The sequence below is a fragment of the Phoxinus phoxinus genome (genome assembly GCF_949152265.1).
Source record: "Phoxinus phoxinus genome assembly, chromosome: 1".
Taxonomy (NCBI): Eukaryota; Metazoa; Chordata; class Actinopteri; order Cypriniformes; family Leuciscidae; genus Phoxinus; species Phoxinus phoxinus.
In genome coordinates this window covers 47,821,448-47,848,627 of record NC_136876.1, presented here as the reverse complement: position 1 = coordinate 47,848,627, position 27,180 = coordinate 47,821,448, and the positions used below count along the sequence as shown (strand labels likewise).

The 27,180-nt window shown below is 37.9% G+C and overlaps 2 protein-coding genes and 1 long non-coding RNA gene across 5 annotated transcripts in view; 1 reads left to right on the top strand and 2 right to left on the bottom strand.

The window, feature by feature from the left end:
* The window catches only part of LOC307003486 (NACHT, LRR and PYD domains-containing protein 3-like), a 277,559-nt gene extending 260,761 nt beyond the window's left edge, over positions 1–16,798 (bottom strand). For all 3 annotated transcript variants that reach the window (XR_013798719.1, XR_013798720.1, XM_079621930.1), the window contains exons 1-4: positions 16,673–16,798; positions 11,554–12,056; positions 7,236–7,358; positions 244–2,181 (exon numbers count right to left, since the gene is read on the bottom strand). Coding sequence is in view for 1 of the 3 variants with exons in the window: in XM_079621930.1 (XP_079478056.1) it covers positions 244–2,181; positions 7,236–7,358; positions 11,554–12,020 (2,528 nt within the window). In the remaining 2 variants the exon portion in view is untranslated. The remainder of the gene's footprint in view (positions 1–243; positions 2,182–7,235; positions 7,359–11,553; positions 12,057–16,672) is intronic.
* A 2,028-nt stretch (positions 16,799–18,826) lies between these two features.
* LOC307003805 lies at positions 18,827–19,786 on the bottom strand. The gene is made up of 3 exons (XR_013798822.1): positions 19,509–19,786; positions 19,172–19,290; positions 18,827–19,096 (listed from the first exon to the last, which is right to left on the bottom strand). It is a non-coding gene; the product is annotated as an uncharacterized lncRNA (long non-coding RNA).
* A 1,088-nt stretch (positions 19,787–20,874) lies between these two features.
* Positions 20,875–22,120, top strand: LOC307010324 (uncharacterized protein; the record flags this gene model as incomplete). Its single annotated transcript, XM_079634915.1, has 5 exons — positions 20,875–20,936; positions 21,044–21,274; positions 21,450–21,591; positions 21,691–21,837; positions 21,956–22,120. The coding sequence occupies 5 exons, from the start codon at positions 20,875–20,877 to the stop codon at positions 22,118–22,120; spliced, it is 747 nt and encodes a 248-aa protein (XP_079491041.1).
* Between the last annotated feature and the right edge of the window lie 5,060 nt (positions 22,121–27,180).

Below are 27,180 nucleotides of genomic sequence, written 5' to 3'. Positions count from 1 at the left end.
AACTAAATCAAAATTTGCTGGGAAAATACCTTTTTTTAAGGTTGGTTATTGTATTAGTACAAATATAATTTAGATCAAATCAAAGTAAAAATCTATTTCATAAAACTAAACATGAATTTGGTTGAAAATTAAAACAAGATTTGCAGCAAAAACACAAATCCAGAAAATACTCATCAAACCTCTATCACAACTTGTTTTACATTATGTTTACATACTGTAATATTCTTAGATCTACACACTTACATGGCTTTTCTGCAGTTCCTCACAGCCGGTAACAGTCTCCATTTCCCCTCTTTTGATTTGATGTTGTACTTCATAAAGTCTAACTCATCCATCACCTCCTCTGACATCAGGATCATGTTTGCCAATGTTGAGCATTGTGCAAGCGAAATACTTTTTCTTTTTGTTTTAGAGCTTAAAAATGCCTGCATTTCTTTAACAACAGAACTATCTTTTATCTCAATTAAGCAGTGTGACAGATTCATCCATCTTTCAGGACTGACATTGGTTTTTTGACCTCGTTTGAGGTTTTGGATTATTTTCTTGCTGCTCTCTGGGTTGTTCTCTGTGTGAATCAGCACATCCTGTAAGAGTCTCTGATTGGACTCAAGCGAGATGCCATGAAGGAATCGAAGGAGAAGATCCAGGTGTCCATTTTTACTGTCCAAGGCTTTATTCATTGCTTCCTTCAGAAACACATCTAGAGGAATATTCTCACACCGAGTTCTGGACTTTCCTGTGAGGAACATTTTCAGAACTTCACTATTCTTGTGTAAATAGCTGAAAAACAAATACAGTGCTGCAAAAAACTCTTGAAAGCTCAGATGTACAAAGCTGTAAACCTTCCTATGATAGATCACAGATTCCTCCCTAAAGATCTCAGTACAAATCCCTGAATACACTGAGGCGTCAGAGACGTCTATGCCGCTTTCAATCAGGTCCTCCTCATAGAACATCACATTGCCCTTCATCAGCTGATTGAAAGCCAGTTCAGCAAGTTTCACAATCACTTCTCTGTTGGACTGCAGGAGTTTCTCTGGATCTCTCTCTTCATACTTCTGGTTCCTCATATGAGTTTGAATGAGGAGGAAGTGGATGTACATTTCAGTCAGAGTTTGAGGGATTTCTGCACTGAGATCTTGTTTTAGGATGTTTTGAAGCACAGTGGATGAGATCCAGCAGAAGACGGGTATGTGGCACATGATGTGGAGGCTTCTTGCTTTTCTGATGTGTGAGATGATTCTGCTGGCTTGATGCTCATCACTGATTCTCTTCCTGAAATATTCCTCCTTCTGAGGCTCATTGAATCCCTGAATTTCTGTCACACGGTTGATGTAGTTAGAGGGGATCTGATTGGCTGCTGCTGGTCTGGTGGTGATCCAGATGAGAGCAGAGGGAAGCAGATCTCCTTTCATGAGGTTTGACATCAACACACCCACTGATGAAGTCTCAGTCACATCAGAAACTTTCTCACTGTCTGAAAACATCAGTGTCAATCTGCTTTCATCCAGACCATCAAAGATCAACACTACTGTACATTCATCATACATCTCTGAGTCCAGATATTGAAGTTCAGGATGAAAGTCCAGCAGAAGTCTGTGAAGACTGTACTGATAATCTCGAATCAAGTTCAGCTCTCTAAATGGAAGAACAAACATGAAATCTACATCCTGATTGGCTTTTCCCTCGGCCCAGTCCAGAATGAACTTCTGCACAGAGACGGTTTTTCCAATTCCAGCGATGCCTTTAGTAAGAACAGTCTTGATTTTGTCTTTCTCCTCTCTTCTCATGTCCTCATATCCTAGCTCAGGTGAAGGATCAAAGATGTCATTGCAGTGGATTGGAGTGTCTTGAAGTGTCTTGTAACTTTTCTCCATCTGTAGCACCTCATGTTCTTCATTCACTCCTTCACTCTCTCCCTCTATGATGTACAGCTGTGTGTAAATCCTGTTCAGGAGGGTCTGATTCTCTTCTAGTTTGATTCCCTCAAATAAGCTCTCATATCTGTTCTTCATGCTGGTTTTGTGCCGGTCTTTGACTCTCTGCAGATCATCATGCACTGGCTGGTGAGAATCGAGCTGCAGGACTGCTTCTGTGTCATGATGACTGATGTGTTTCTGACAGGAGGAGGATGTGCTGGTCTGACAGGACACATATCTGATCTGGTCAGCTCTCCCACCACTGAAAACACATTAAAACAAACAGAAAAGACATTTATCAAAATAGAGAAAATATGTAAATATCTTTAATATTGAAAGATGTTATTAAAAATCATACCGCAACCAAAATGATAAAGAAGTGTTTGTTTAATAAACCTCTTTTACATATAATAAATCTATGGCCAGTTGATTTCACACATACCTCTGTTCAAATCTCAGAAAATTTGATTTAGGGTTTCATGACCCTTTAATATGTACATATACTGCACATACATGTTCCCATAAAAATGTAAATGTATTGTACACACTTATATACAAACATACGTATACACTCTCAGAATGAGTTACAATAAGTGGTTACAACAGATGTCTAGTTCCCAGTATGTTTTGCTTCTAACTGTTAAAGGAGAGTAAATGTTAAACTTAAAGGTGAACTAAGTAACTTTTTTACCTTAACTGATCAACTTCGGAGTCACTGGAATGGTTATATTACTTATTTTGGGTTGAATGGTGGTGGTTTCGCACCCCCCTGGTGCCTGTGAGCGGAAAAACAGCGTTTGCAACTTTGGGCCGGCGGCCCGCCGGCCTCTTTGTCTGGAAGTATCGTGTGATCCCAAGTCTTGCGAGGTAAAGAATTGCTTTACTGCAAAAAGAAATCTGCTATAATGCTGTCATTATTGCACTCCCTCACGCTGTTGGAACCCGAATGAAGACGACGTTGCAAAGAGTTTCCCATCTGCTTTGATGTCGTTGATCTACTAAGCCTCTAGTGTCTGAGAATAGCCAGTGAGTTTTTAACAGTTGTTGTCAAATATATATTCCGAAGCTGCGGGGGGAGCACTAGAGAGAAACCTCCGAGCAAAACGCGAGGATACAACAAAGAAATCCCGATCTTACTGAGGGCTGCTTTAAGTGTTATTTTATGAGTTTTGCACAATATTAATGTGGGGTCTGTTAGTGTTTAATATTGTATTATTTTAGAATTTCAAAGTTTTTCTGATATGTGTGAGTTACTATTGTGCTGAAGAGTAGAGTCTGTGGTGAGGCTGACGATTGGCCGAACACCATTAAGACTATAATCGCTATATTTTAAAAGTAATGGCTGTGCCCTCCTCAGCACAGTGATAGTCTCTTGGCTAAATACTTTAGTACATGCAGGTGTGCTTGTCCTTTTGTTAACTAGCTTGAAAATATGAAACGTTTATAATGTAAATAATTATAAAATATAAGAATCAGTTTTTTATATGTTAATTATATTATATTTTAAGAATTATATGTTTACACTGCATGAGTAAACATATCTGCAATATATTACACATGCAGTACCATATCTGATCACATGTACATCTATATATTATGAAGTGTATTACTGAATATAAAATTACATACATTATTATATATTAGTAAAATATTGTCACTTATTTTTCAATATATGAAAAGCAGCAATTCTTTATGTATTATTCAATATATTGTAATATATTAACACATATTATTCTGTATATTTTTAAATATGCAGTTAAATCATTTAATATATTGATAATTCATATATAGGTAAATATATATATATATATATATATATATATATATATATATATATATATATATATATATTGCGTAAGGGCCTAATCAAACATAACCGGTTCAACTCATCAGCTCGTTAGAGGAAACTTCAGGACCTGAATTGGATGTGTCAGATAAGGGAGAGGGAGTCCATAGTTCAGGAACACTGCTGTAGGTTTATGAGGTTCAGCAGGCATTTGGGGGCAGATAAACATCTGTTATTTAAAGGAGTAATGTCTATATAATACTGTCAATGCAGAAAACCCATGTGACAAAAATCCAAGTGTGTTGCTTAATTTCTGTGTAAATGGACATCCAAAAATGATAGAGAGATGCATAAGAAAGGATCATTCAACAAAGTATTGAAGTTCTAAATGTGGTTTTGGGAGGAGCCTAGTCATTCAGTCCTGTCAATTATAATTGCAAGCATATATAAGCAGCAGTCTCTGAGCAGCACCAGCTTTTTCAGCATTTTACCCAGCCCACTCACTGAGTCATCCAGGGCAGACACATCTCCACACGGCTCTTAGCCTCAGCCTTAGAAGTCACGCCCACGGACCGTGCTTACCAGAATTATCTAAACCTGGATTTTCAAAGTACCGGTATGTTAAGTTCACAGCTCCATTGTTGCAGTAATAATGCAAAACCTTTTAGAATTAATAATTTATTAGATGCACGTCGGTCTGTTATTGTAGGAACATCAACATTATATTGTCACGCCCCTAAACATGACGCGGAACAAAACAAACTGTGATTGGTTACGTTACATGTCAGTCAAACGTCCTCTTGGGCGGTCTTTGGCCAAGAAAAGCTGCGATAGAGTCCAGACCTTCTGACGTCAGAGTCTACAGAGACTTCAAGCCACTTAAAGCAATTCCTCTACAATGTTTTCCTTGCAACTCTCGAAGTTGTCCAACAATTCAGTTTGTTTACCATTTCCAACAGCTGACCATCAAAGCTGGTGGATCCTTAACACAATGGTAAAATAAATCCTCCTTTTCATGAGGTGTAAATGTGTCCCTATTCGGACAGGACTAGTTTTCCAGGGGGATGTTAGAGAAATTTGTGTTTCACAGATGTACTTTGAACGAATTTGTCCGAATCTGCCATATCTGTGTTTTTCTCACACAACTTTCCCAAAAAATCCATGGAAAATTTCCTATTTTCTACTGTTTTTCGGCAAACTGAACGGTCCTCTGAGAAATCTAATACTGTCAAGTGCGAATGTCAATGATTGCCGACATTGTATTATACTAACGCTTCTCCTCATTCGCATGCTATTATTTATAATTATAAAACTGATATATAGAGCCAAATCGTGGAAACTGCGAAGACTGCCCATTTTAATATCAGTGTCACGCACTTGTCTAGATGTCTCTGCTCACTTATGTGGGTTTATTATAAAGAGACACTTCTATAAAATTACATAAAAAAGATTATTAAATATGGTTTTAATAATAAATAAAAGTTATATCAATAAGTAATTCATAAAAAAACAAAACATATACTTCATCCGTGATGCGTGCAAGCATAGGAGATGTCCTTCTGTAATTCCCACGTCTAGAAAACACACACTCCGACCTAATAATAGATGTTAGTCCTGTCCGAATCGGTGCATCAAATCACAGACATCGGGTGATAAGAATTGTAACTCAAGCTCAACGGTATACAGCACATAATGGGAAGTACTTTATTACTATTTTGTTCTACTCACAAGCCGCATGATCAAACGTTTGATTCAGCCAGTGCCCGATACATTAGTGAACCGACTGAAGTATCTTGTCTGATTCAGACTGAAGTGACTGACGATTTGGTCACCAATCACCAAATTCATCAGGAAAGTTATTTGATTAACACTCGACTTGCATCTGAATTGCAAGGTATCATTTTGAACTGTTTGCCTTCTTGTTCATATGTTAACTCTGTTGAATTGCAAAAAAATACACACTGCAATCGGAGTATGTGTGAATCAGGAGTTACGCTACACGGCTAACCTGCTCCGGAGCAGGTTTTATTTTGGGTTAGAGATCGCAAACCCAAACTGGACCAATCAGCTGTGAGTAAAGTGACATGTATCTGATGCGATAAAGCCACTTCCCCGTATCTCTCACTCCAAATTAAATTTTATTGTGAAAAAACTTTTTGAGACAAAATTGTTCATTATACTATTTATATTAGGCTATATGAAATATAATTACTTTTAATTCATATCATATATTCATATAATTATTATATTAATTGACAAGTAATATTAAACTTTCCTTTTAAATTAATATAATACATGTATTCATATAAACAATGTGTATTTATTTGAGCTCTTTGTGAAGGCATATTTCCTATGTGATTATTAGGCATATTTCTCTGATTCACATCATGTATTGATATAGTCAGATATTTTCAGCTGCCTTCTCAAACTGTTGCTGCTTCTGCATTGTTTATTCCTGCCTTGTAAATGCTTTTAATTTCATCATAATTTTCTAAATTATCTCTTAATCTTCAGAAGATAAGTGAATTGCGTCGTCAAACAAGTGAATAAAACTGGCGCTCTACATGTTCAGTGTGATTGGCCGTTTGCCGCACGTGTCACACTTTCAGGGGCACGCGCTTCAGAGTTAATTGCAAACTCTGGATCAAACCTGAGTTGACAGAAAAAGTTTATACTGAGCTTTATGAGACCGCTGATCTAAACCAGGTTGGATTTATCTGGATTTGTCAACTCTAAACCTGCTCTGAAACTAAGAGTTTGTTCAGCTAGCTTCATGCAATAGACCACTTTTTTTTTACCATCGTTCGCTCTTTCTGTTTTTGTTCATAATTTCATTACAGTTATACTAGATCTTTAAATTAGACCAATATAAGTCAATTCATTAAACATTAGTAAATTAATGAAACAATATAAGTTGGACCAAACTAAGACAATAAAAAATTGTAAATTGATTAAATTTATCCCAGGATGTCTTTCGAAAGAGTAGGGGTGTATTACTCTCTGGTGCCGTGCGCTTGATCCGAGAGCCTGCCCACACGCTGTTCTGATTGGCTCTGGGTTTTGATTGATTTGTACGCATCTCGCAGTCGCGTCGCGTCTAGTGTGGACAGACAAATTATTTGTCGCTAGATCTTATCGCATCGCATCTGGTTAGGACACGGTGTTATGTTAGTTTAGCCTATTCAGCCTCTCAGGTATATGTTCTTTATGCTATTGTGTAGATGAATAACTGTTAATGTGTTACGTTAACATACCGGACACCTATTCAGCCTCTTGTTCTGTGTGCTATTGTGTAGTTAAATAACTTGCCTTTCCAGATTAAATGTCTGTTCTTAGTCTTGGATTTTGTGAAATAAATTTCTAAATAAATGCGACTTATAGTCCAGTGCGACTTATATATGTTTTTTTTCCCTCTTCATGATGCATTTTTTGACTGATACGACTTATACTCCGGATCGACTTATAGTCCGGAAAATACGGTAAGTAAAAGAGTAATGAATTCATTTTTAAGTGTACATGAATATACTCACATAGGGTCAAAGGGCACGGCTTCATTACAGAGATCAGTGGGGTGAATCATGTATCTGTTACTCTTCATAGACACACATCTGGATACTGGAGATGCTGCTATCTTTCTCTTCCTGCTGATGATACTGAGAAAAACAGAGATACATTTCAGATCATAATGAGATATACGCTACTGTGCAAAAGTCTTAGGTACATTTGTATTTTTACCCCTCCAAAAAATGTTTTTAAGCCAGTTATTTATATGTTTTACTGTAGTGTGTCAGTAGGAAATATCAGTTTACATTATAAAAACAATCCAGAAGAACATCTGTATTTCAGATAATTTCTGAAGCCAGAAAAATATACCACAGCTGCCTAAGTTGCCCTAGTTGCAAATAATACAAAATAAAAGCTATAAACAAAAGGTTGTGCTTGAATTGCTGAAGAATAGTATTATAAATAAAGTTTAACCACTAATTCACCACTGGGGTGGTGATGGCGCAATGGATAAGACACATGCCTTTGGTGTGAGAGACCCGGGTTCGAATCCACTGTGAGACACCAATGTGTCCCTGAGCAAGACACTTAACCCCTAGTTGCTCCAGAGGCGTGCGACCTCTGATATATAGCAATTGTAAGTCGCTTTGGATAAAAGCGTCAGCTAAATGAATAAATGTAAATGTAAATTCTTCAATTGCTATGTCTTTTCCTGACCTTTCTTTGAGGGCGAGCCAAAGTAGACAGTGCTGACACACACACACTGCTGACACACATTTATGTTCAAACACCATGTAAAAGTGAATTTTGGATAATAGGTCTATTCATAATAGGTCCTCTGTAGCGGGGCAAGGGCAGCCTCCGCAACTTTGGAAAAGATGCAGGGAGACAGGGACAGCCCAAAGGGGAGGACCTTGTACTTATACGCCCGAACCTCAAAAGCAAACCAAAATAACGGTCTGTGTTGAGGCAGAATGGAGATGTGGAAGTATGCATTATTCAGGTCAATTGCTGCAAACCAATCTTGGGGGCAAACACACGTGGTAATGCGTTTCTGCGCTAGTATCTTGAAGGGGAGCTTGTGAAAGGGCCCAGTTCAAGACTCGCTTATCCAAGATCGGTCGTAACCAATCTGGTAAAACCCTGACTTCATCTTGGCTGGAGGGACAGGCTCTATTGCGTCCTTCACCATGAGGACCACAATCTCCGCTTTCAGCACATGGGTGTCTTTGCCTGCGACTGAGGTAAAAAGGACGCAGCTGAACCTTGGGGGGATGCCTGGCAAACTGAATCATGTAGCCGAGTCTGATTGTCCACATGAGCCAGTGGGGAAGGACTGGGAAGTGCTAGTCAGGCTCCCAGGCTCCACGTGAGCGGCACCAGAGGGACAACCAACATACCCAGGGTAATTCCAAATAGCTTCCTCACTCGGAAGAACCGAGCAGGGATGGAAATTAAAAATTTTGTCCACCGGCCACTGTGGCTGGTGGATTTCAAAATCTACCAGCCACTCAATGTTTTTACCAGCCACTTTTTTGTTTTTAAAACGACAATGTGTAACTGCATGTGAAAATTGATACTAGAAGATCTACAATACTTAAGCAGTGGGCGTTTCTAAACAGTATTTTAATTTTATCCAGCTGGGCCGTCTTTAGGCTGGTAAGTGCCTTCATGGCAGCTGTATTCTCCGTAGAGATGGGAATTGATAAGGATTTAACGATTCCGATTCCATTATCGATATTGCTTATCGATTAGGGCTGTAACGATTAATCGCGATTAATCGAAATCCAAAATAAAAGTTTGTGTTTACATAGTATATGTGTGTGTATTGTGTATAATTATTTTGTATATATAAATACACACATGCATGTATATATTTGAGAATTATTTGCATTTATATACTGCATATATATTTTTATATGATTTATATTATATATAAATAGAACTATTTTATATATAAATAACACATTTTTATTAAATATATACATGCATGTGTGTGTATTTATATATACAAAATAATTATACACAATACACACACATATATTATGTAAACACAAACTTTTATTTTGGATTTTGATTAATCGCGATTAATCGTTACAGCCCTACTTGTATGATCCAATTCCTTATCGATTCTCTTATCGATTCTCATTGGGTGAGGGAATAAGTACAAATTTGTTTGTTTGTATTAACTCGCTTTAATATCTGATCAGAAGACACAGCACAGAGCATATACACAAATTATGTGTAGCAACCTCAGAACAAATCTAAAAGTATAGGTGAGCTACTTCTCAAAGTGAGTGTGTGTGTGAGTGAGCATGTGTGCGTTTGTGTGTGAGCGCGAGAGAGTGCGTGTGCGCTAGTGAGTGAGCGAGAGTGTGTGCGTGAGCGCGAGATAGTGTGTGAGCGCTAGTGCAGTGAGTGAGTGTGTATGTGCGCGCGCGCGTGTGTGTGAGTGAGCATGTGTGCGTTTGTGTGAGTGAGTGAGTGAGCGCGAGAGAGTGTGTGTGTGCAAGTGTGTGTGTGTGTGCGCGCGCGCATGAGAGTGAGTGAATGTGTTTGAGACAGCACGCGACGGCTGGTCGGAAAGCAACGTGGCGTCCCGTTAAAGGCCTCATTATACTTCTGCGTCGAACTCCTGCCTCTGCCATGTTTGCCGCGTTCTGAATCAAAACAACGCAGCGCGTGTGTGACATCATGACACATTTGCAACGAGCGGAACCGATACGCGGAATTGTTAAGCAGGCATGCTAACGGTTCCAAGGAATTGATTCACTGCGCACCGGTTCTGAAGAAGAATCGGTTCTCGATTCCCATCCCTAATTCTCCGGTTCTGCTTTTCCTTGAGCTTTCTTTATTACATGGATGTGGCATTTTGACGATTCGTGGTCTTTTATTGCTTCAAGTTTGAGATTTTTTGTCCCAACAATGAAACTATTAGTTTTGGCCTCTTCTGAAGCGCGACGACGACATAACGAGGAGTGCATTGTTAGATTGGTCTCGTCATAAACTAACCAATCGCGGGACTCTCCGTTGTCTGCTTTCCTCCATCGTTCTTTAAACATTTTTTTTTTTTTTTTTGCCTCTTTGTCCACGGGCTCCTCTCCTGAGATGTTTTCTCTGCGGACCTCTTAACACCTGCGATGTAACGCCACATTATTTTTGAAGGTGCGGCGCCTCTAAAGTGTCCGGGTGACACAGTAAGACAGTAGGCTATGCTATTTTTATCTACCCGCCACGGTGGCCGGTAGGTGAAGCGAGTTTACCCGCCACAACACAAAATCACCCGCATTTGGCTGGTGGCGGGTGCTAATTTCCATCCCTGGAACCGAGTTGGGTGTTAACCACCTCAGCCCGGTGCTGTGCAGAGGAACCGGTCTGGGTAACAGCAGAGGGGACTCTAGGATGTCGACATGGTCATGCTCTTGCAATTAGGACAAGAATCATCCACGAACGCAGTCTCAGCGGCCCAGACATGTGAGGCAGTGACCGTGGCCATCACACGAGGACAGGAAATGACCACATCCAGAAAAACACAAGGACGGAAAGGCATATTTAAAAAGACGCTCACTGCCCCTGCTTGCTCTTTTAGGTACGTTTGTTCTTTTACGCCAAATCACTTAACTGTGCACTCTGCCTTAGCTGGAGAAACACTGCTGAATGCGCCTTGATCTTTCCAACAAAGAGAGATCTCCTCTTTGCAGCTCTTTTAGAAAATCTTTAATAGCAGGTTATTTGGAAAGAGCGATTGTTGTGCGCAGCCCCTCGGCTCAGAAGCAAAAATGAATGAGTGATGCAGCTCATATAACCGTATGTCCGGAGGAATGGTATGCAAATCTCACTCACCAATTTCATTGGCCAATTTTCTACTACTCAGAGGGGATTGGGGCTCCCATATGAGACCCCATTTGTCAGTATCCATATTACGTTGTACATGACTGACAGATAGGGAACTTGACACTTATAGAACTATGTAAATAAAGATATTATGAATTACATCGTCGCACCAGTAGGTGGCGAGAAGTGACAATTAATAAAATGTATTGGTCATTGAATCAATAATTCAAGAGATTTGTTCAAAAATACTGACTCCTCAAGTAATGAAGCAAGAAAATCATTGTATCATTCATTCAAATGTAAGAATTAAAGTAATAATAATTAATTTAAATTAATTAGATCTTTTTTAATAGACTGCAGCAGTTACAATTTTGTCAGAACCTCTAGTAAATTACATATTTTGTTTAGTTGTCTATTCAGAATCGTGATCTCTATTTTAAACAAAAAAAATTCTTGATTCTCAATTCATCCAGAATCCTGCAGCTCTAGCAGATAGTGAATGATACTCACACAGGGTCAGAGGTCACAGCAGGTTCATCACTGAGATTAGGGGGCTGAAACATGGAGTTGTTACTCTTCATGGATACACAGCTGAATCCTGAAGATAGTCCATCACTGAGATTAGGGGGCTGATACATGGAGTTGTTACTCTTCATAGACACACAGCTGAATCCTGAAGATGGTCCATCACTGAGATTAGGGGGCTGAAAAATGGAGTTGTTACTCTTCATGGACACACAGCTGAATCCTGAAGATGGTCCATCACTGAGATTAGGGGGCTGAAACATGGAGTTGTTACTCTTCATGGACACACAGCTGGATACTGGAGATGCTGCTCTCTGAGTGTCAACAAATGCCTCCTCCTCTCTCTCCTCATTCACACTCATTTTACAGGTCCGGTTGTCCTCCTCTCTCTCCTCAAAGAAACTCATTTTACAGGTCCGGTTGTCCTCCTCTCTCTCCTCATAGACACTCATTTTACAGGTACGTAGATGAGAGATTTGATATCAAGCCTGTGTGTGGCAAAAAACAAAAACAAGAATAATACACTTGATTTGGAAATTAAATTAAAAAGAAACTCTTTGGTTTTACTAGATTGTTCTAATTTCATAAACTTTCTGACATGTACTGTTTGATTTAATGTTATTTATATTGTTTATTGTGTGGTAAAGTTTTACTCTTATCGACAGACATCTTGTCTTAGGCGTGGGAAGGGGCGTTTTTACTGCTTGTTAAAAAGAAGCAGCACAGCACAAATTGATAAATATTAAGTCTGCTCTTTTAAACAAAGAAAAGAAGCGATGTAGGAGAATAGTATGAGCAAACAGTGGGAAACTCTGTATATTCGTGCAGTGTGCGCACATTAGGGGTGTAAAGGTACGTGTATTCGTACCGGACCGTTTCGGTACGGCACTTTCGGTACGGTGCACATGTGTACCGAATGCAAATTGCAATCATTCACGTAAATTAGGCTAGTTTTGTTTGCGGAACATAGGTCAATTCCGGGTTTCCACACGAACATATTAAGTGTCGGAAGTCTCCGTGTTGCACTCATAGACAGTATATAAACGGTTGCACTTGAGCGCGCGCTGTACAACTGTACGGGCCGGGTTCGGACAGATATTTAGATATGTTCGGCTTCGGGTCGGGCTCGGTCACATCAGCGCGATAAGGCATTGAACATTTTACACTTAAAACAGCTTATTATGTAGGTAGCCAATGTGCCTGATGCTTTCACTTGATGCAAACGTTCATTTTTGTGATTAAAATACATGCAAAATATTACCATAACATCTGTCTTCCTGTGTGCGGACATTTGTTTATGTTGCTGTGACAACGAAACGCGTGCATGCGCGCCTGTGTTAGTGCGCTTGTTGCTCCGCGCGCTGATGCGCTCATCTGTTGACATTTCCAAATGCCTTTCAGTTGCTTAATAAAAGCGGGCTTTCCACACAAACAAACGTACGCGTGTCATTAGTATGAGAAAAAAAATGGGATTTTAACTGTCGGTTTCGGGTCGGGCTCGGACATAAATATCTTTATGCCTGTCGGGCATTTTTTCTCTCTCTCTCTCCTCTCGCTAGCTAGCGTCATGGTCAATATTGGTTTGAGAGTATTTTATTTAGTGGAGAACTTTGCAGCAGTATTTTATTTATTATTATTTTTTATTTATTATATTTAATTAAAAACTGTGTTTAAAAAAGTGTAAACAAATTGTTAAAAAAAAGTTTATAGTAAACAACCAGCAGTTTAATGTTTTTCATTTCTTTCCCTTACTATACCGAAAATGAACCGAACCGTGACTTTAAAACCGAGGTACGTACCGAACCGTGATTTTTGCGTACCGTTACACCCCTAGCGCACATAAAAAAATAGATTCCGATTTTAAGTTTGTTACATATAGACCCCATCACTTTATTTAGCATGAATGTAAACACTACGTGCAGATTCATCAATTGGAATAAATTCATTCTGCTGAAACAAAAGGTGTCCAAACTGTCCATGTAAACGTAACCTTTGTTTTTCTATTGTGCGGTCAAGTTTTGTATTTTCAATTAGGCCTGCACGATTAATCGTAATTAAACCGCACGTGATTTGGCCAAGAGAGGCTGGGTTTTTTTTATGCTGAGCTTGTCAGTGAAGCACGGCTCTGTGATCAGTAGTAAATGCTCCTCCATCTGAACACCAGAGGACGCACACACACACACACACACACACAATAAATATCCCCTGCAGCAGAAGTAGGTAACACACGTCATTACAGGAACAATATGGTTTATCTGAGTTCTTCAAGCCTTCTCGGGTATTTTAATGATAATAAAGTATATTTATACTTAAATGCTAATCGACATTAGCCTGGTCCTACCAGTACGTTGAAGTTTAAATCTATTGGATCTGCCCAGAGCCACTCTGGATCTGCCATAACCAATCGCTAGCGCTTGGTCGTGACGTATATACTGAAGGAAAATGAAAATTGAGCGGAAGTACGTAGGAGGGCGGAGCCAGGCTAAATAGACATAGCCTTTATCACTGTATAGAATACTATGAAAAAATATGTTGTGTGCCTTACTCTGTGTAAGAAGCCACATCATCTCACAGAAGGGTGTTTTCAAACCCTCAACTGACGTTATGAAGTGAGTTTGGAGTAAAAACTTTATCAAATGTTCATGTAAAGAGGTTCATTATGCTTCTCATGTTTGGAAAGATGTTTTATCAAATGCACGTTAAACTCGCAGTGCTTTCAGATGGAGCAGCATTTACTACTGATCACAGAGCCGCACGTCACTGACCAGCAGCGCGATTTCATAATCACACTAAGCCAAACCAGTTTAAGCTTGAATTCAGGTTAATTGCGATTAATCATGCAGCACTATTTCCAATACTGATATTACTGAGAGAGAGAGAGAGAGAGAGAGAGAGAGAGAGAGAGAGAGAGAGAGAGAGAGAGAGAGAGAGAGAGAGAGAGAAGCCTAAATTATGATCCAACAGAATTACTAGAATAAAAAATTCTTCACACCTTGCATTCCTTTGGGATACTGTAGTTGTGCTTTACAAAGTGTGTGGGTTTGTTTAACAGACCTGTTATGAATCTTGTGAATAATCACACTAAGCCAAACCGGTTTAAGCGTGAATTCAGGTTAATTGCGATTAATCGTGCAGCACTATTTCCAATACTGACATTGTTTATGTACCTGTGTGCGTGAGTGAGTGTGAAAGCTGTGTGTTAGTCTGTGTGTGTTCGTATGTGTGTGTTCTGCGTGTGCATGAGTGTGTGTGAGTGTGTAGTTTAAATTATGATTATGATGAACAGAATTACTCAAATAAAAAAAACTGCACAACTTTTTATTGCATTCCTTTGGGATATTTGGCAAGTGTGCTTTACAAAGTTTGTGGGCTTGTGTTTAACAGACCTGTTATGAATGTTGTGTTGCACTAATCAAAAATAAGGAAGTTTGACGCTGAACTTCGGATTATTATACATGTAAATTATATAAATGATAGGCCTAATGATAGGCCTACTGCAGACTTCAACTTTCTTTATATTCTCAGTCTAAAATATTTTGCTCTTACGTGTTAATTGTTTTGTTTATTATTGTTTTCAGTAACAGCACATAAATCTACACTCATCATCCAGTTTTGTAAGCAGATTGCAGCACAGTTCATGGCAGTCTCGGCTGCTGTATTTGGACTCTTTACTTTCGACAAGGTTGATCATTGTTCGATAAACTCACATAACTTTACTATTGAGGTTAATAGGTTAACTATATATTCACATATGGTTATTTAAAGTCAAACCAAACCACGACTGATGCTATCTGGACCGAATAAAATACCAAGTTTATCCATTCACATGAGTGTTAGTTTCCACCGTGACGTAGCGATCACCGCAGGGGCGGACTGGCCATCTGTGCGATCTGAGAGAATCACAGAACGGCCGGTCCGCCACGCACGCGGTCATCACCTGTTTTTTTTCCTTTTTAACGCGGCCGCGGTTAAAAAAAGGAAAAAAAAGGGCTGAGAGAGAAAAAAAATTGCGGAATTTCGATACTGAAGCCGCTAAATGTCGCAAACTAACTGAAATATTTAGCAGCACAGCCAGAAGCAGCACCAGTTAAATATTAGCAGCAGTGAAGAAGTGAGCCGGACAGCTGTGCAGCAACATGCCACCAGTGATGATGAGGGACAGAAAGATGAGCTGGTAGATCCAGGGCAAGTAAGTATGGAACATGAGAGGAGAAAGGGAGTTACTTGCTAGGGATGATGTTAGGAAGTGATATTCAGGTTGCTACATTTTTAATGATTACAGTAGTTAAAACAGCTAAACTTCAACATTTTAGCTGTAAAATGCCACATGTAGTAGCTAATATTAATAAATATGTTGTGCTTCTACTTTTAAAAATGTTGGTAACATTACAGTTAATGCTTACAAACTTTTAATATTTTTAATACAGAAGTTACATTTGTAATGGTGTATTTTCATTTAGATGTGGTATTATTATTTGTGCAGTAAGATTAATTACTGCATAAATAAAATTAATGTGTTACTTAATAATCTTAATTAAAGACAGCATGGAATAGATTGTATAATATGCTGTTATAACAGCATATTATATAATCTATTCCATGATATTTTGGGGGAAAAAACTGCTTAGGCCAACAGCAGAGAAAGACACGCTCCAGCTCAACTTTAAATTACTTTAAGCGCACAAAATCAGACAGTCACAGCCTAGAGGTTTTTTACACAGGACTGCAGTGTGTTGAGACCTCCATTTATATGTGAGTATTCAAGTTAATCTATAATAATATGCTTTTAACACATCTAGTCAACATCAGTGCTATTGATAATAATTCGGATGGTATAGTATCATGAGCCACAATTAAAGTCTTGTGACACTCATGGCAGGCGTTATTGTTATTGTTATCGAGTTTCCTCGCGCCGATTGCTTTGGGCCGGGCCTAGTCAAAGTCCAGGGCCGTTTTTTAGTCCCAGTCCGTCCCTGGATGACCGTGTTTGAGTTCGACATGTTTAGACGCAAATGTTCGATCTATAGATATATGCTATTGATGGGCCTATTACATTTATTTTACTGATAATAATGTTGATATTATAGCTATTAAACAAACTTACCGTGACATGTGAAGCCATTTCTGATCTTGAATTCTCTGAAATGGCGTCTATTTTTCTGATTCGACGCTTTCGGTTTCATTCTCCAGACTGACAGGCGAGTTCCGCGACATTAAGCCCCGCCCCAAAACTGCAATAATAACCAACTGCAGAACCGCAGAACCATACGTCATAGCAGTGTGAGGACGACAGCGCCAGCCCACTGATCTATATAATGACATTCTAGATCAGCTGTACCAGCTCCAAATAAATAGCCTAATAATAGTAATTAAATAAAAATACAAAATTGAACTAAAATTTTTTTTATATAAAACAAAATCAAACCAAAGAAAATAAATCTGAAAACATAATTTGTATCTTTTATAATATTTGATATATATTTTTTTTTTCATTAAATCGTTTAAAAAAAATTTTTTGACTCATGCTAGCAAATAAAATAAATCTTATAAAAGCTATTAAAACTTATACAAGTTTTCTTAATAACATAATTCTTTTGAATAATAAATAAATAAACAATTCTGAATTGAACTTATTAAAAATAATATTATTCTTTCTTTATTATTATAACTTTTAATAAATAAATCTCTCTTTTTAATAAAGTTAAAACATTGTTTTATAAAAAGTTAAGCAGGCACACATTTAACAATAACTGTTAAGTGACAAATAAATTAAATAAATCAATACTCCATGTGTTAATCCTGAGGCACCTTTCGTCATGACACTCGTAAAGAAAAACTTCCATGTCTTCTTTTAACAAGAAACGAAACATGAAAGGCTCTTTTATTCAATTTGTCCCATCCTGACGGTTTAAAAATAGCCTACTGCTAACAAAAAGGGCGCCTCAGGATTAACGCATGGAGTTTTTATTTATTTGTCACTTGACAATTATTGTTAAATGTGTGCCTGCATAACTTTTATAAGATTTATTTTCTTTGGTTTGATTGTGTTTTATATAAAAAAATTTTTAGTTCGATTTTGTATTTCTATTTAATTAATTTAATTACTATTGAATATTCGTAATCAAACAATTCAAATGGATAAAGTATAATTTTAACTTAAAAAAACTATTCATATTATAGACCTAGCTAGTATATTGTATTTTGTTAATAGGATAAAACATAATTCGTATCTTTTATAATATTTGATATATAAAGTAGGAAAAACAAATACTATGGAAGTCAATGGGTACTGACTACTGTTTGGTTACTGACATTCTTCAAAATATCTTTCTTTGTGTTCAGCAGAAGAAATAAATGAATACAGGTTTGAAACAACTTGAGGGTGAGTAAATGATGACAGAATTTTAATTTTAAAGTGAACTATCCCTTTAAAGCCTTCTGTCCACTATCTAGCCGGGATAATTTAGATGCAGCCTTGGCACTTCACCAGGCGAGGTCGCTGTTACTGAAGCTTCGAGTAATGAACCCGTTTTCAAAACAATTCTTCTAAGTGGTTCAGTGCTTCACCAAAGCTTAATTTGCCCTTCACTACTGTGGGACACCTAAGCTTTAATATGTAGCTGGGCCGTGCCATTGAGGTCGCAGAGTTGATCTGATCACGATTCTGACTTCAAATGAAACATTCAATGAAACATCAACATCTAAACCTTGACCGATCCAAGTTCGGTTCAGATTGATAAAAAAATAACATATAACACATATCTGACACAAGTTGTGAAACTATAATTTTTGTGTTTTATAATTTTCTATATACATTTTGTGTAGAGCCTAACAAACAACTTACCACCAATGTTCACTGTATGCAGTGTTTGCTGTTCTCAAACAAACAGGCCAGTGTAAATAAAAGTTATTTAAATACAACATTTTGTCACATTTTAGTTTGATTCAAAGTGTGAACTTGATTAACCGTTTACTCTTCATGAACTTTTCTCAAACGCAGCATTGTCTATTAGGGGTTGAAGCGTGAATAACTGAATAATGTACAATACAGTGAGTCTTAAAGTCTTAAAGTCCTGAACACACTCACTACATGTGTTAAAACTGACACTTTTATAGAGTGTAAAATTGTGAATTGAAATTGTGAAGTTCTTTTTTTAAATATTAAACTCAATCAGTAAGATAAAAAAGAAAGATAAAGAAAATTGTGCTTTTATTCAGCAAGGTCACAGAAAATGAAATTGATAAAAAGTGACATTGATGAGTGGTAACTAGGGTTTCCTGGGTGGTTGCTATGCTGTTGCTAAGCAGAGTTGTCACTTATATGGTTTATAAAAAACTGATATAAAATGATCATAAACTACAACATGGAGGTATAAACTGTTAATGTGTTGAAGGTTTAATTCTGCCTTTATTAATCTTCAATATGAGTCTGGTATCTCAGATGTGGATTTTCATCCACATATTTCCTAATGTACCAACAGGAGATCCTCGCTTTCATATTCTCTTCAACAACGAAATCCAGCGCAGCCTGAAGAAGAAAAGAAGAGGAGGATTGAGTTAAACAGCAGAGCTTGAGTAAGTGAGGGAGTGTAAAGCGGTTGACCTTCGCCAGGTGTGCAGCAACACCTTTCCCCCTGTGAGACTGAGGGACCTCAGTAGACATCAACTCCACCAGCTGATCATGTGTGATAGTGTACTTCAGTGCTGCACTACTCGCTGCTCCTGCTCACACACACACACACACACACACACACACACACACACACACACACACACACACACACACACACACACACACACACACACACAGGGGATATTGTTATCAGTGATGCTGGCTCATAACTAGAGTGCTGCCTATCTAGTGGACATCAGCGCGACTGAATCTGGTGTTTTGTGCTCTCTAGGTTTGAGACAGAATGAATAACGTTATTTTCTCTCACCGTCGCAGTCGAGAGTGATTGTGAAGCGCTGATTCTGTCTGTCGTGAATCACACACAGATTCGAGGCGTCAGTACATGATGATCCACTACATGTGTGTTTGAGTCGTTGACTGTTCTTGTATCCTCGAGTGAACCGAAACATGAAGTTTACAGACAGCAAGTGTCGCGCCATGATGTGACGTCACCAAACAGTGTGTATTAACAACAACAACAGCAGCAGAGGGCGCTGTGATCATGTTTATTCCTCTCTCACATCTGAGATAGATAGATAGATAGATAGATAGATAGATAGATAGATAGATAGATAGATAGATAGATAGATAGATAGATAGATAGATAGATAGATAGATAGATAGATCAGACATCTCCACAGCTGCAGTGTTTCTGACTCCTGCTGCCATGATGGAGAAGAACAGGTTTGGGAAGAGAGATCTGGCATGGAGAGCTGCTTTAGGGATGAAGGAGCGGGACATTCAAATCTCCTTCTTCTTGCTACTCAGAGTCTCCAGGATCTCAGTGGCCATTTCTTCAGCGTTCACACCAAAGGACTTCGCTCTGAGGTCTGCAGTTTCCAGTCAGTGTCCAAGCAGAAGGTCCAGGGGAATATAGTGGACAATACAAACAAACAAGTAAGATGTTATGAGCTACAAACCGTGATCTTTACATCATGAACTGACGGTGATGTTCACTCACGTGTCCACATGGGTTTTGATTTAGCATCTCACACGGGGGAAAGAATGATGTCTGTCAGCATGAGAAATCCGCCAAGCACAAGCGCATGCTAGAGGCACAAAAACATGCCCAGGCGATGTCAGCATTCGTGACGAGAAATGCCACCGAGGCAGACCAGGTCACACGTGCAGAGGTAAAAATGGCAATGCTGTGTGCCAAAAACAACATTCCTTTCTCCTTCCACGACGACTTCAACAAGTGTGTAGCTGACATGTTCCCGGACTCTGCTATTGCACGAAAATACTCAACGGGAAAAACTAAGGCTACTCAAATCATCAAAGGTAAGTTAGCTAGCCATATAGCAACCTATCTTTCTTACTGGGCTACTATGTGTTTGCTAAAACGGTATAACATTTTTATTAAATAATGGGTTTGAAATGTGTTTGAATATTCTTACATGAGCATTAATAACCCATGGCATGCATGTTGTAGGCTAACTTACTAGCTAATTACTGGACATTCAACAGGTGCCATAGCAGCAGAACTAGAGGACGAGTTGGCCAAAACATGCCGATCTCAGCCCTTTTCACTGATGTGCGACGAATCGAACAACCGAAAAACAGACAAAGAATTTGTCATCCTGAATAGACTCTACGATGAGGCCACTCTGCAGGTCGCTACAAGATTCCTGAAGATGCCTATATGCAATATAGGAAATGCAGAAAATCTGTATGAAAAGCTTAGTGAAGCATTAAGGTAAGGGGAACTGCACTGTGTTGTTGATATGTTTAGTAGATTGCATTTAATTACAACCTTACATTTAGTCTGAGACGTTTTGTGGCATTATTTCCTGTTTCCAATAGAAAAAGAGGCATCCCATGGGATAACCTGATTGCCTCTAACTCTGATAATGCGAGTGTTATGAAAGGCCGCCATAACTCGGTCATCAGTAGACTGAAGACCAGCCAGCCTCACGTCCAGGACCTTGGCTGCATCTGCCACCTGGTACAGCTGGCCACTGGCTGTGGCATCAGAGCAGCCCAGGTACCAGTGGAAGACATCCTGGTGGGGATATACACTCACTTTGATAAAAGGTAAATGCATACATATAGGCCTGCTATTTCTCTCGCCTAATGTTGTGTGTGTTACAATGTAACAACATTGCATGTGGCTAACTCATGAACAAGGTAGCCTAGTAGGCCTGCAGTTCATATTCTTTACACACACTCACAATTCCAACCATTAACAGAGTAATTTTCTATCTCTCAGTGCAAAAAGATGTGAAGTCTACAAAGAGTTTGTAGACTTCACTGATTCAGACCACCTGAAGCTCCTCAGGTACTGCAGCACCAGATGGCTGAGTCTGTTAACCTGCATCCAGAGGGTGCTGAACCAGTGGGATGCACTACAGGTAGGATGGTAACTCCACTCAGCAGATATCTACACAGTTTACTATGCTGTATTTCCATTTTAACCATGTATTGCCACCCTGTATCTCTATGTACTGTAGGCCTACTTTAACAGTCATGAAGAGGTGGAGAGGAGTGTGAAAGTGCGTGATCTGGCAAGCCATCTGCGTGATCCAATCGTGAAGACCTACTTCCTGTTCCTGAGTGCTGCCCTAAAGCCTTTGTCTGAATTTAACATTGCCTTCCAGGTGGGTGTCAATGATATTGAATGATTGAGTGAATAATAGTATATAATTAAATGTTTGTTCTTATTGTAGCAATCTTATTTCACTGTTATTTTGTTGTGACCATAAATAATATCTGCAGTCAGAGGGAGTACAAATTCACAAACTTGAAGAGGAGATGAGCAGGCTGATAAAGAGGATCCTGGGCTACCTCATACCAGCTAGGGCAATCGTGGGTGTACCTCTCAGGGAGGTGGAGTATGGAGATGGACATCACACTGTAAAACCTAACAGTAATATGTACTAAATCAAATTGAGTTCACTGCACTCAAATATTATTGAAACTTGAATGACTGAAATAGAACTCAAACTGAATGAGTTATAGAACATTTCTATATCCCAGAATGATAATTGAATAATAATTGTATAATTAAGTGATGATTGAGGATTAGTGATAAACACCTGCTGTTAACAAGCCGAATCACTGAAGGAAAGAGAAACACAAGAACTACAACTGACTTCCAGCCACATCCTTAGATGAAATCAACTGAAGATAAAAGAGGAGGATTACACCAGTACACAAACAGCATTACCAGCTTCACTTATTATTAACCAGTTTGAATTATTATTATTATACAGTTATTATTATAATTAACAGAGGTTTAGATGTTGATGATTTGTTTCGTTTAAGGTCACCATGATGGAGATCAGCGTTTGCTTTAGTTGGGCTCTTGACCCTTGACTTTTTCCACATAAGGTTTTCTTTGGCTGCTATATTGTGTGTTTATATAACACATTTATAATGGTACAAAAGTCATGGAAAATTGTTGATTGTGTATAAATGGTTGAGGACTGATGATGACAATAGATCATTTTGTGACTTGATTCACTGATCTTATTCAGAGTCTAATCCCTGATAAAAAGGGCAACATATTAATCATTTTTTTTTCAAAACTGTGTTTCAACAGCATAAGCGCCAGCAATTCTATGTTCATCAGACAATATGAATAATATTACAAAATGAATGTGCACAAAAAGTTTCACAAAAAATGTATTGTATTTCAAAGACTCACACAGACATCAAGATTCAGCATATGAACCTCAACAATGGTGACCATTAAAAACTATTCATGTTGCAATGCATGCTGGGTACTAGCATAATACAAAATGTATCCATTGCTCCCAGCACACATTGCGGCATGAATATTTTTTTATTGGTCACCGTTGTTGAGATTCATATGCTCATTCTTGATGTCTGTGTAAGTCAGTATGAAACCATAGAGGTTTTAAAAATCATATTGTCACTTCAATGGACCTTACAGTAAAATCAGAGTTCTGTTATAACAAACAATACAAGTAACATATCACCTGTTTACACAGAGATTAGGCTCTGGAAAAGATCAGAAAATCAAGTTATTAAATGTTGATTTGCATCATCTAAACGCAATAACATGTTTTTATTTTCTTTTGGCTTATGTGCCATAACAAATGTGTTATATAAACACTCAGTTACAGCAGCCAGAAGAAAATCTGGTGTTATAAAGTCAAGGGTCAAGAGCCCAACTAAAGCAAACACTGACCACTATCATGGTGTCTTTAAATGAAACTCAATAAATCATCATAATCTAAACCTCTGTTCATTCTCAATAACAACTTCTGTAGATGCATGACAAAAGTAAAACTGGTTAGTAATTAGTGAAGCTGCTAATGTTGTTTGTGTAGTGGTTTGACAGGTGACCTCAGCGTTACGTTGGACAGACTGAACATGAATTTCCAGACTGAAAAGCCACGTAAAGTGTCTCTTTGCCCACAGATTTAATTGGATAATCATGGGTCATAATCCTCTTCTGCTGAGAACTTGAGAGATTTAAACATATTTGATCTTAAGTTGATTTCATCTAAGGCTGTGGTTGGAAGTCAGTTGTAGTTATTGTGTTTCTTTTTCCTTCAGTGATTCTGCTTGTTAACAGCAGGTGTTCATAATTAATGCTCACTAATCGCTTAATTCATCAATTAATTAATCACTTAATTTCTTGACTGCAATGTATACTTTTATTTAACTCAACTGAGATAAGTTCAGAGTACTCATAACTATTGTTTTTTATAAACTTAATTAAATTGAGGTAATAAGTTTCCTCAAATGTAATGAGTTAGCTTAACTCATTGGATTTGAGTTTGTATATGATATTGCGAGCTAGCAGGAACTGCAAGTGCTCTGAGTTCATTTAAAGTTAGTCTTTTAAATTTTTTTACTCAATATAGTGAGGTTTCAGCTATATAAAGTATTTAAATGCAGTGTAAAGTTTAATTGCGTATTAAAAAATATCATTGTTTAGTGGACTCGATTAAAATAAGTTCAGAGTACTCATAACTATTGTTTTTTGTTAACTTAATTAAATTGAGGTAATAAGTTTCCTCAAATTAAATGAGTTAGCTTAACTTGTTGGGTTTTACAGTGCAGTTGGCTGATGAAGATCTCTTTATCGGAGCAGACACAAAGACATTCATAAGAAGCGCTGAGCTCCCTGTGTCAGCCGAGAAGAAAATCTTCCAGTGAGTATATTACCCAGTAGTTATATTATGATATTATCTTTTGACAGTATAGGCTGTAGTGTGCCTAAAAATATTACCACTAATGAATTTTTCTCACTCTTATGCTGTTGTAGAACTGTGAGAAACTTCTATGAGGCAGTTCTTAAGAAGATGTTCTCCTCCTTTCCCCTTGACCATCCACTCCTGAGGGACCTGAAAGTGCTGGACCCTGCAGCTCGTCTTAACATAACTCCAGGGACAGGTAGATAATAGAAAGTTTCCAATAGGTTTTATGCCCAGCTCCACTACTTACCCTAGCAACCACCCTAGCGATGGTCAGACACACCTGGATTAATCAGTTTGTCCAATAATGTAAGACAACACTCAAAAAAATAAATTGTTGAATGAACATGATTTAATCGTATCACCCATTATGCATCTAAGCAAGATTTGAATATTTTATTTGAACACAATATTGGTTTGTAAATTGAACATGATTGTAATATGTCAATGCAACTTCTTTGCAACTAATTGAATCAACATGTTTGTATTGTGTTAGACTAATCAAATGTATTCTCATTCACTCAAAGCACAGGAAAGCAGAATCACCAAAGGAGAAAATCTAATTTTTAAGTCACCATTATGGAGATCAGTGTGTGTTTTAGTTGGGCTCTTCACCCTTAAATTATTAACTTTAAGTTTTGTTTGGCTGCTGTACATAAGTTATAACAGCCAGATGAACAAATAGGAACGGTGATTTGATGGTGATGGTTGTATTAACATAACCATTAATTCACAATCATTTAACCTGAATCACTGAACTCATATAGAGTCCAATTTATGATTTAGGTTTATTTTATTAATTAAAGCTGCATAATATGTTTAGCCTTATCAATGAAATTAAACGATCAAATCAATAAAAAATAAATATACACATTTCTTTTTAGGCACACACAGACATCAAGATTTAATGTATGAATCTCAGCAATGGTGAGAAACAGATCACCTCTGATCATAAGCTCATTATTTATTCATGCAGCAATGCATGATGGGAGCTGTGAATGAGTTTTGATTGGTGCAACACAGAATGCACTGCAACATGCTTTATAAATGTCACCATGGTTGAGATTCATACACTGATTCTTGATGTCTGTGTGTGCCCAAAAATGAAATGTGTATATATATATTTTTATTTGTATTGATTCGATCGTTTTAATTTCATTGAAAAGGCTAAACCTATTATGCAGCTAAAATTAATAAATTATACCTAACTCATAAATTGGACTCTATATGAGTTCAGTGATTCAGGTCAAATGATTGTGAAATAATGGTTATATTAATACACAACCAACACCATCAGATCACCGTTCCTATTTGTTCACCTGGCTGTTATAACTTATGTACAGCAGCCAAACAAAACTTAGTTAATAATTTAAGGGTGAAGAGCCCAACTAAAACACACACTGATCTCCATAATGGTAACTTAAAATTTTGATTTTCTCCTTTGGTGATTCTGCTTTCCTGTGCTTTGAGTGAATGAGAATACATTTGATTAGTCTAACACAATACAAACATGTTGATTCAATTAGTTGCAAAGAAGTTGCATTGACATATTACAATCATGTTCAATTTACAAACCAATATTGTGTTCAAATAAAATATTCAAATCTTGCTTAGATGCATAATGGGTGATACGATTAAATCATGTTCATTCAACAATTTATTTTTTTGAGTGAAGAAATAAAGGAGCTGGCTTAAAGGTGGGGTATGTAAGTCGCAAAACTGCAAGCAGATTTTTAAAATACACAACTCAAATGGTCCTACCTTCTTTCCTCCTACACTGGCCCTGACTCCACCCATTCGAAGAACATGGATGGGGAGGGGGGTATGATACGACTGTTTGATTGACACACTTACTGTCCAATGATTCTAGGTGGTCTTGGAAATGATTGGCTGGAGTATTTCATGTCCTGCCCGTTCCACAGATGATTAAATTAATACATTTTCATTTCAGTGCTTCTAACTCAGTGGCTGTAAGGGGGTTAGGAATAGGATTTCAAGTGATTTTAAAAAATTGTCAAAAAAGAGAATTACATACCCCACCTTTAAGTTCAGGAAGTAGTGCAGCTGTGCATAAAGCCTATTGATGATAGGCAAGGCAAGGCAATTTTATAAAGGGCTTTACATTGCATCATAACAACATCCTCTGGGGACAGTTCCCCATTGATAACCAAACAAATAATTGGCTCAGTATACTTGATACTTGTTTAGATCTGCAATGTTTAGTCAAACACTTGTTTTACTTTACAGTGGAAAGGCTAGGGGCCCTGTTCCCTCAGTTGAGGCTGAAAGAGGATAAGATGAGAGAGGAATTCACAGACTATCAGGTGACAGATAGTAAGGAACTCCCCCAAGAAGACAGAATCGACAGATTCTGGGGCATGATAGGAAAGGACATGAGGTTCAGTGAGCTGCCGAAACTTATGAAGGCTTTACTGTGCATTCCCCATAGCAATGCAAGTTCAGAAAGAGTATTTAGCATGGTACGAAAGATTGTTACAGAGAATAGGATGACATTAGACAACAGAACTGTTTGCGCTCTACTCTCATGTAAAATGAACCACTTTGGCCCAGCCCACAAATACACTCCTTCCAAAACAGTCTTAAAGAATGCAAAGTCTGCAACAAATGTGTACAATAAGTCACTAAAAGAGTAAAGAAAAGTTATGTGAAATGAAAAGAAAAACTGTAAAGGAAAAGCAATATAAAAATAAAAAGAATGTGGAATGAAAATAAAATGTGAAGACAAGCAATGTTAAATTAACAGAAAATATG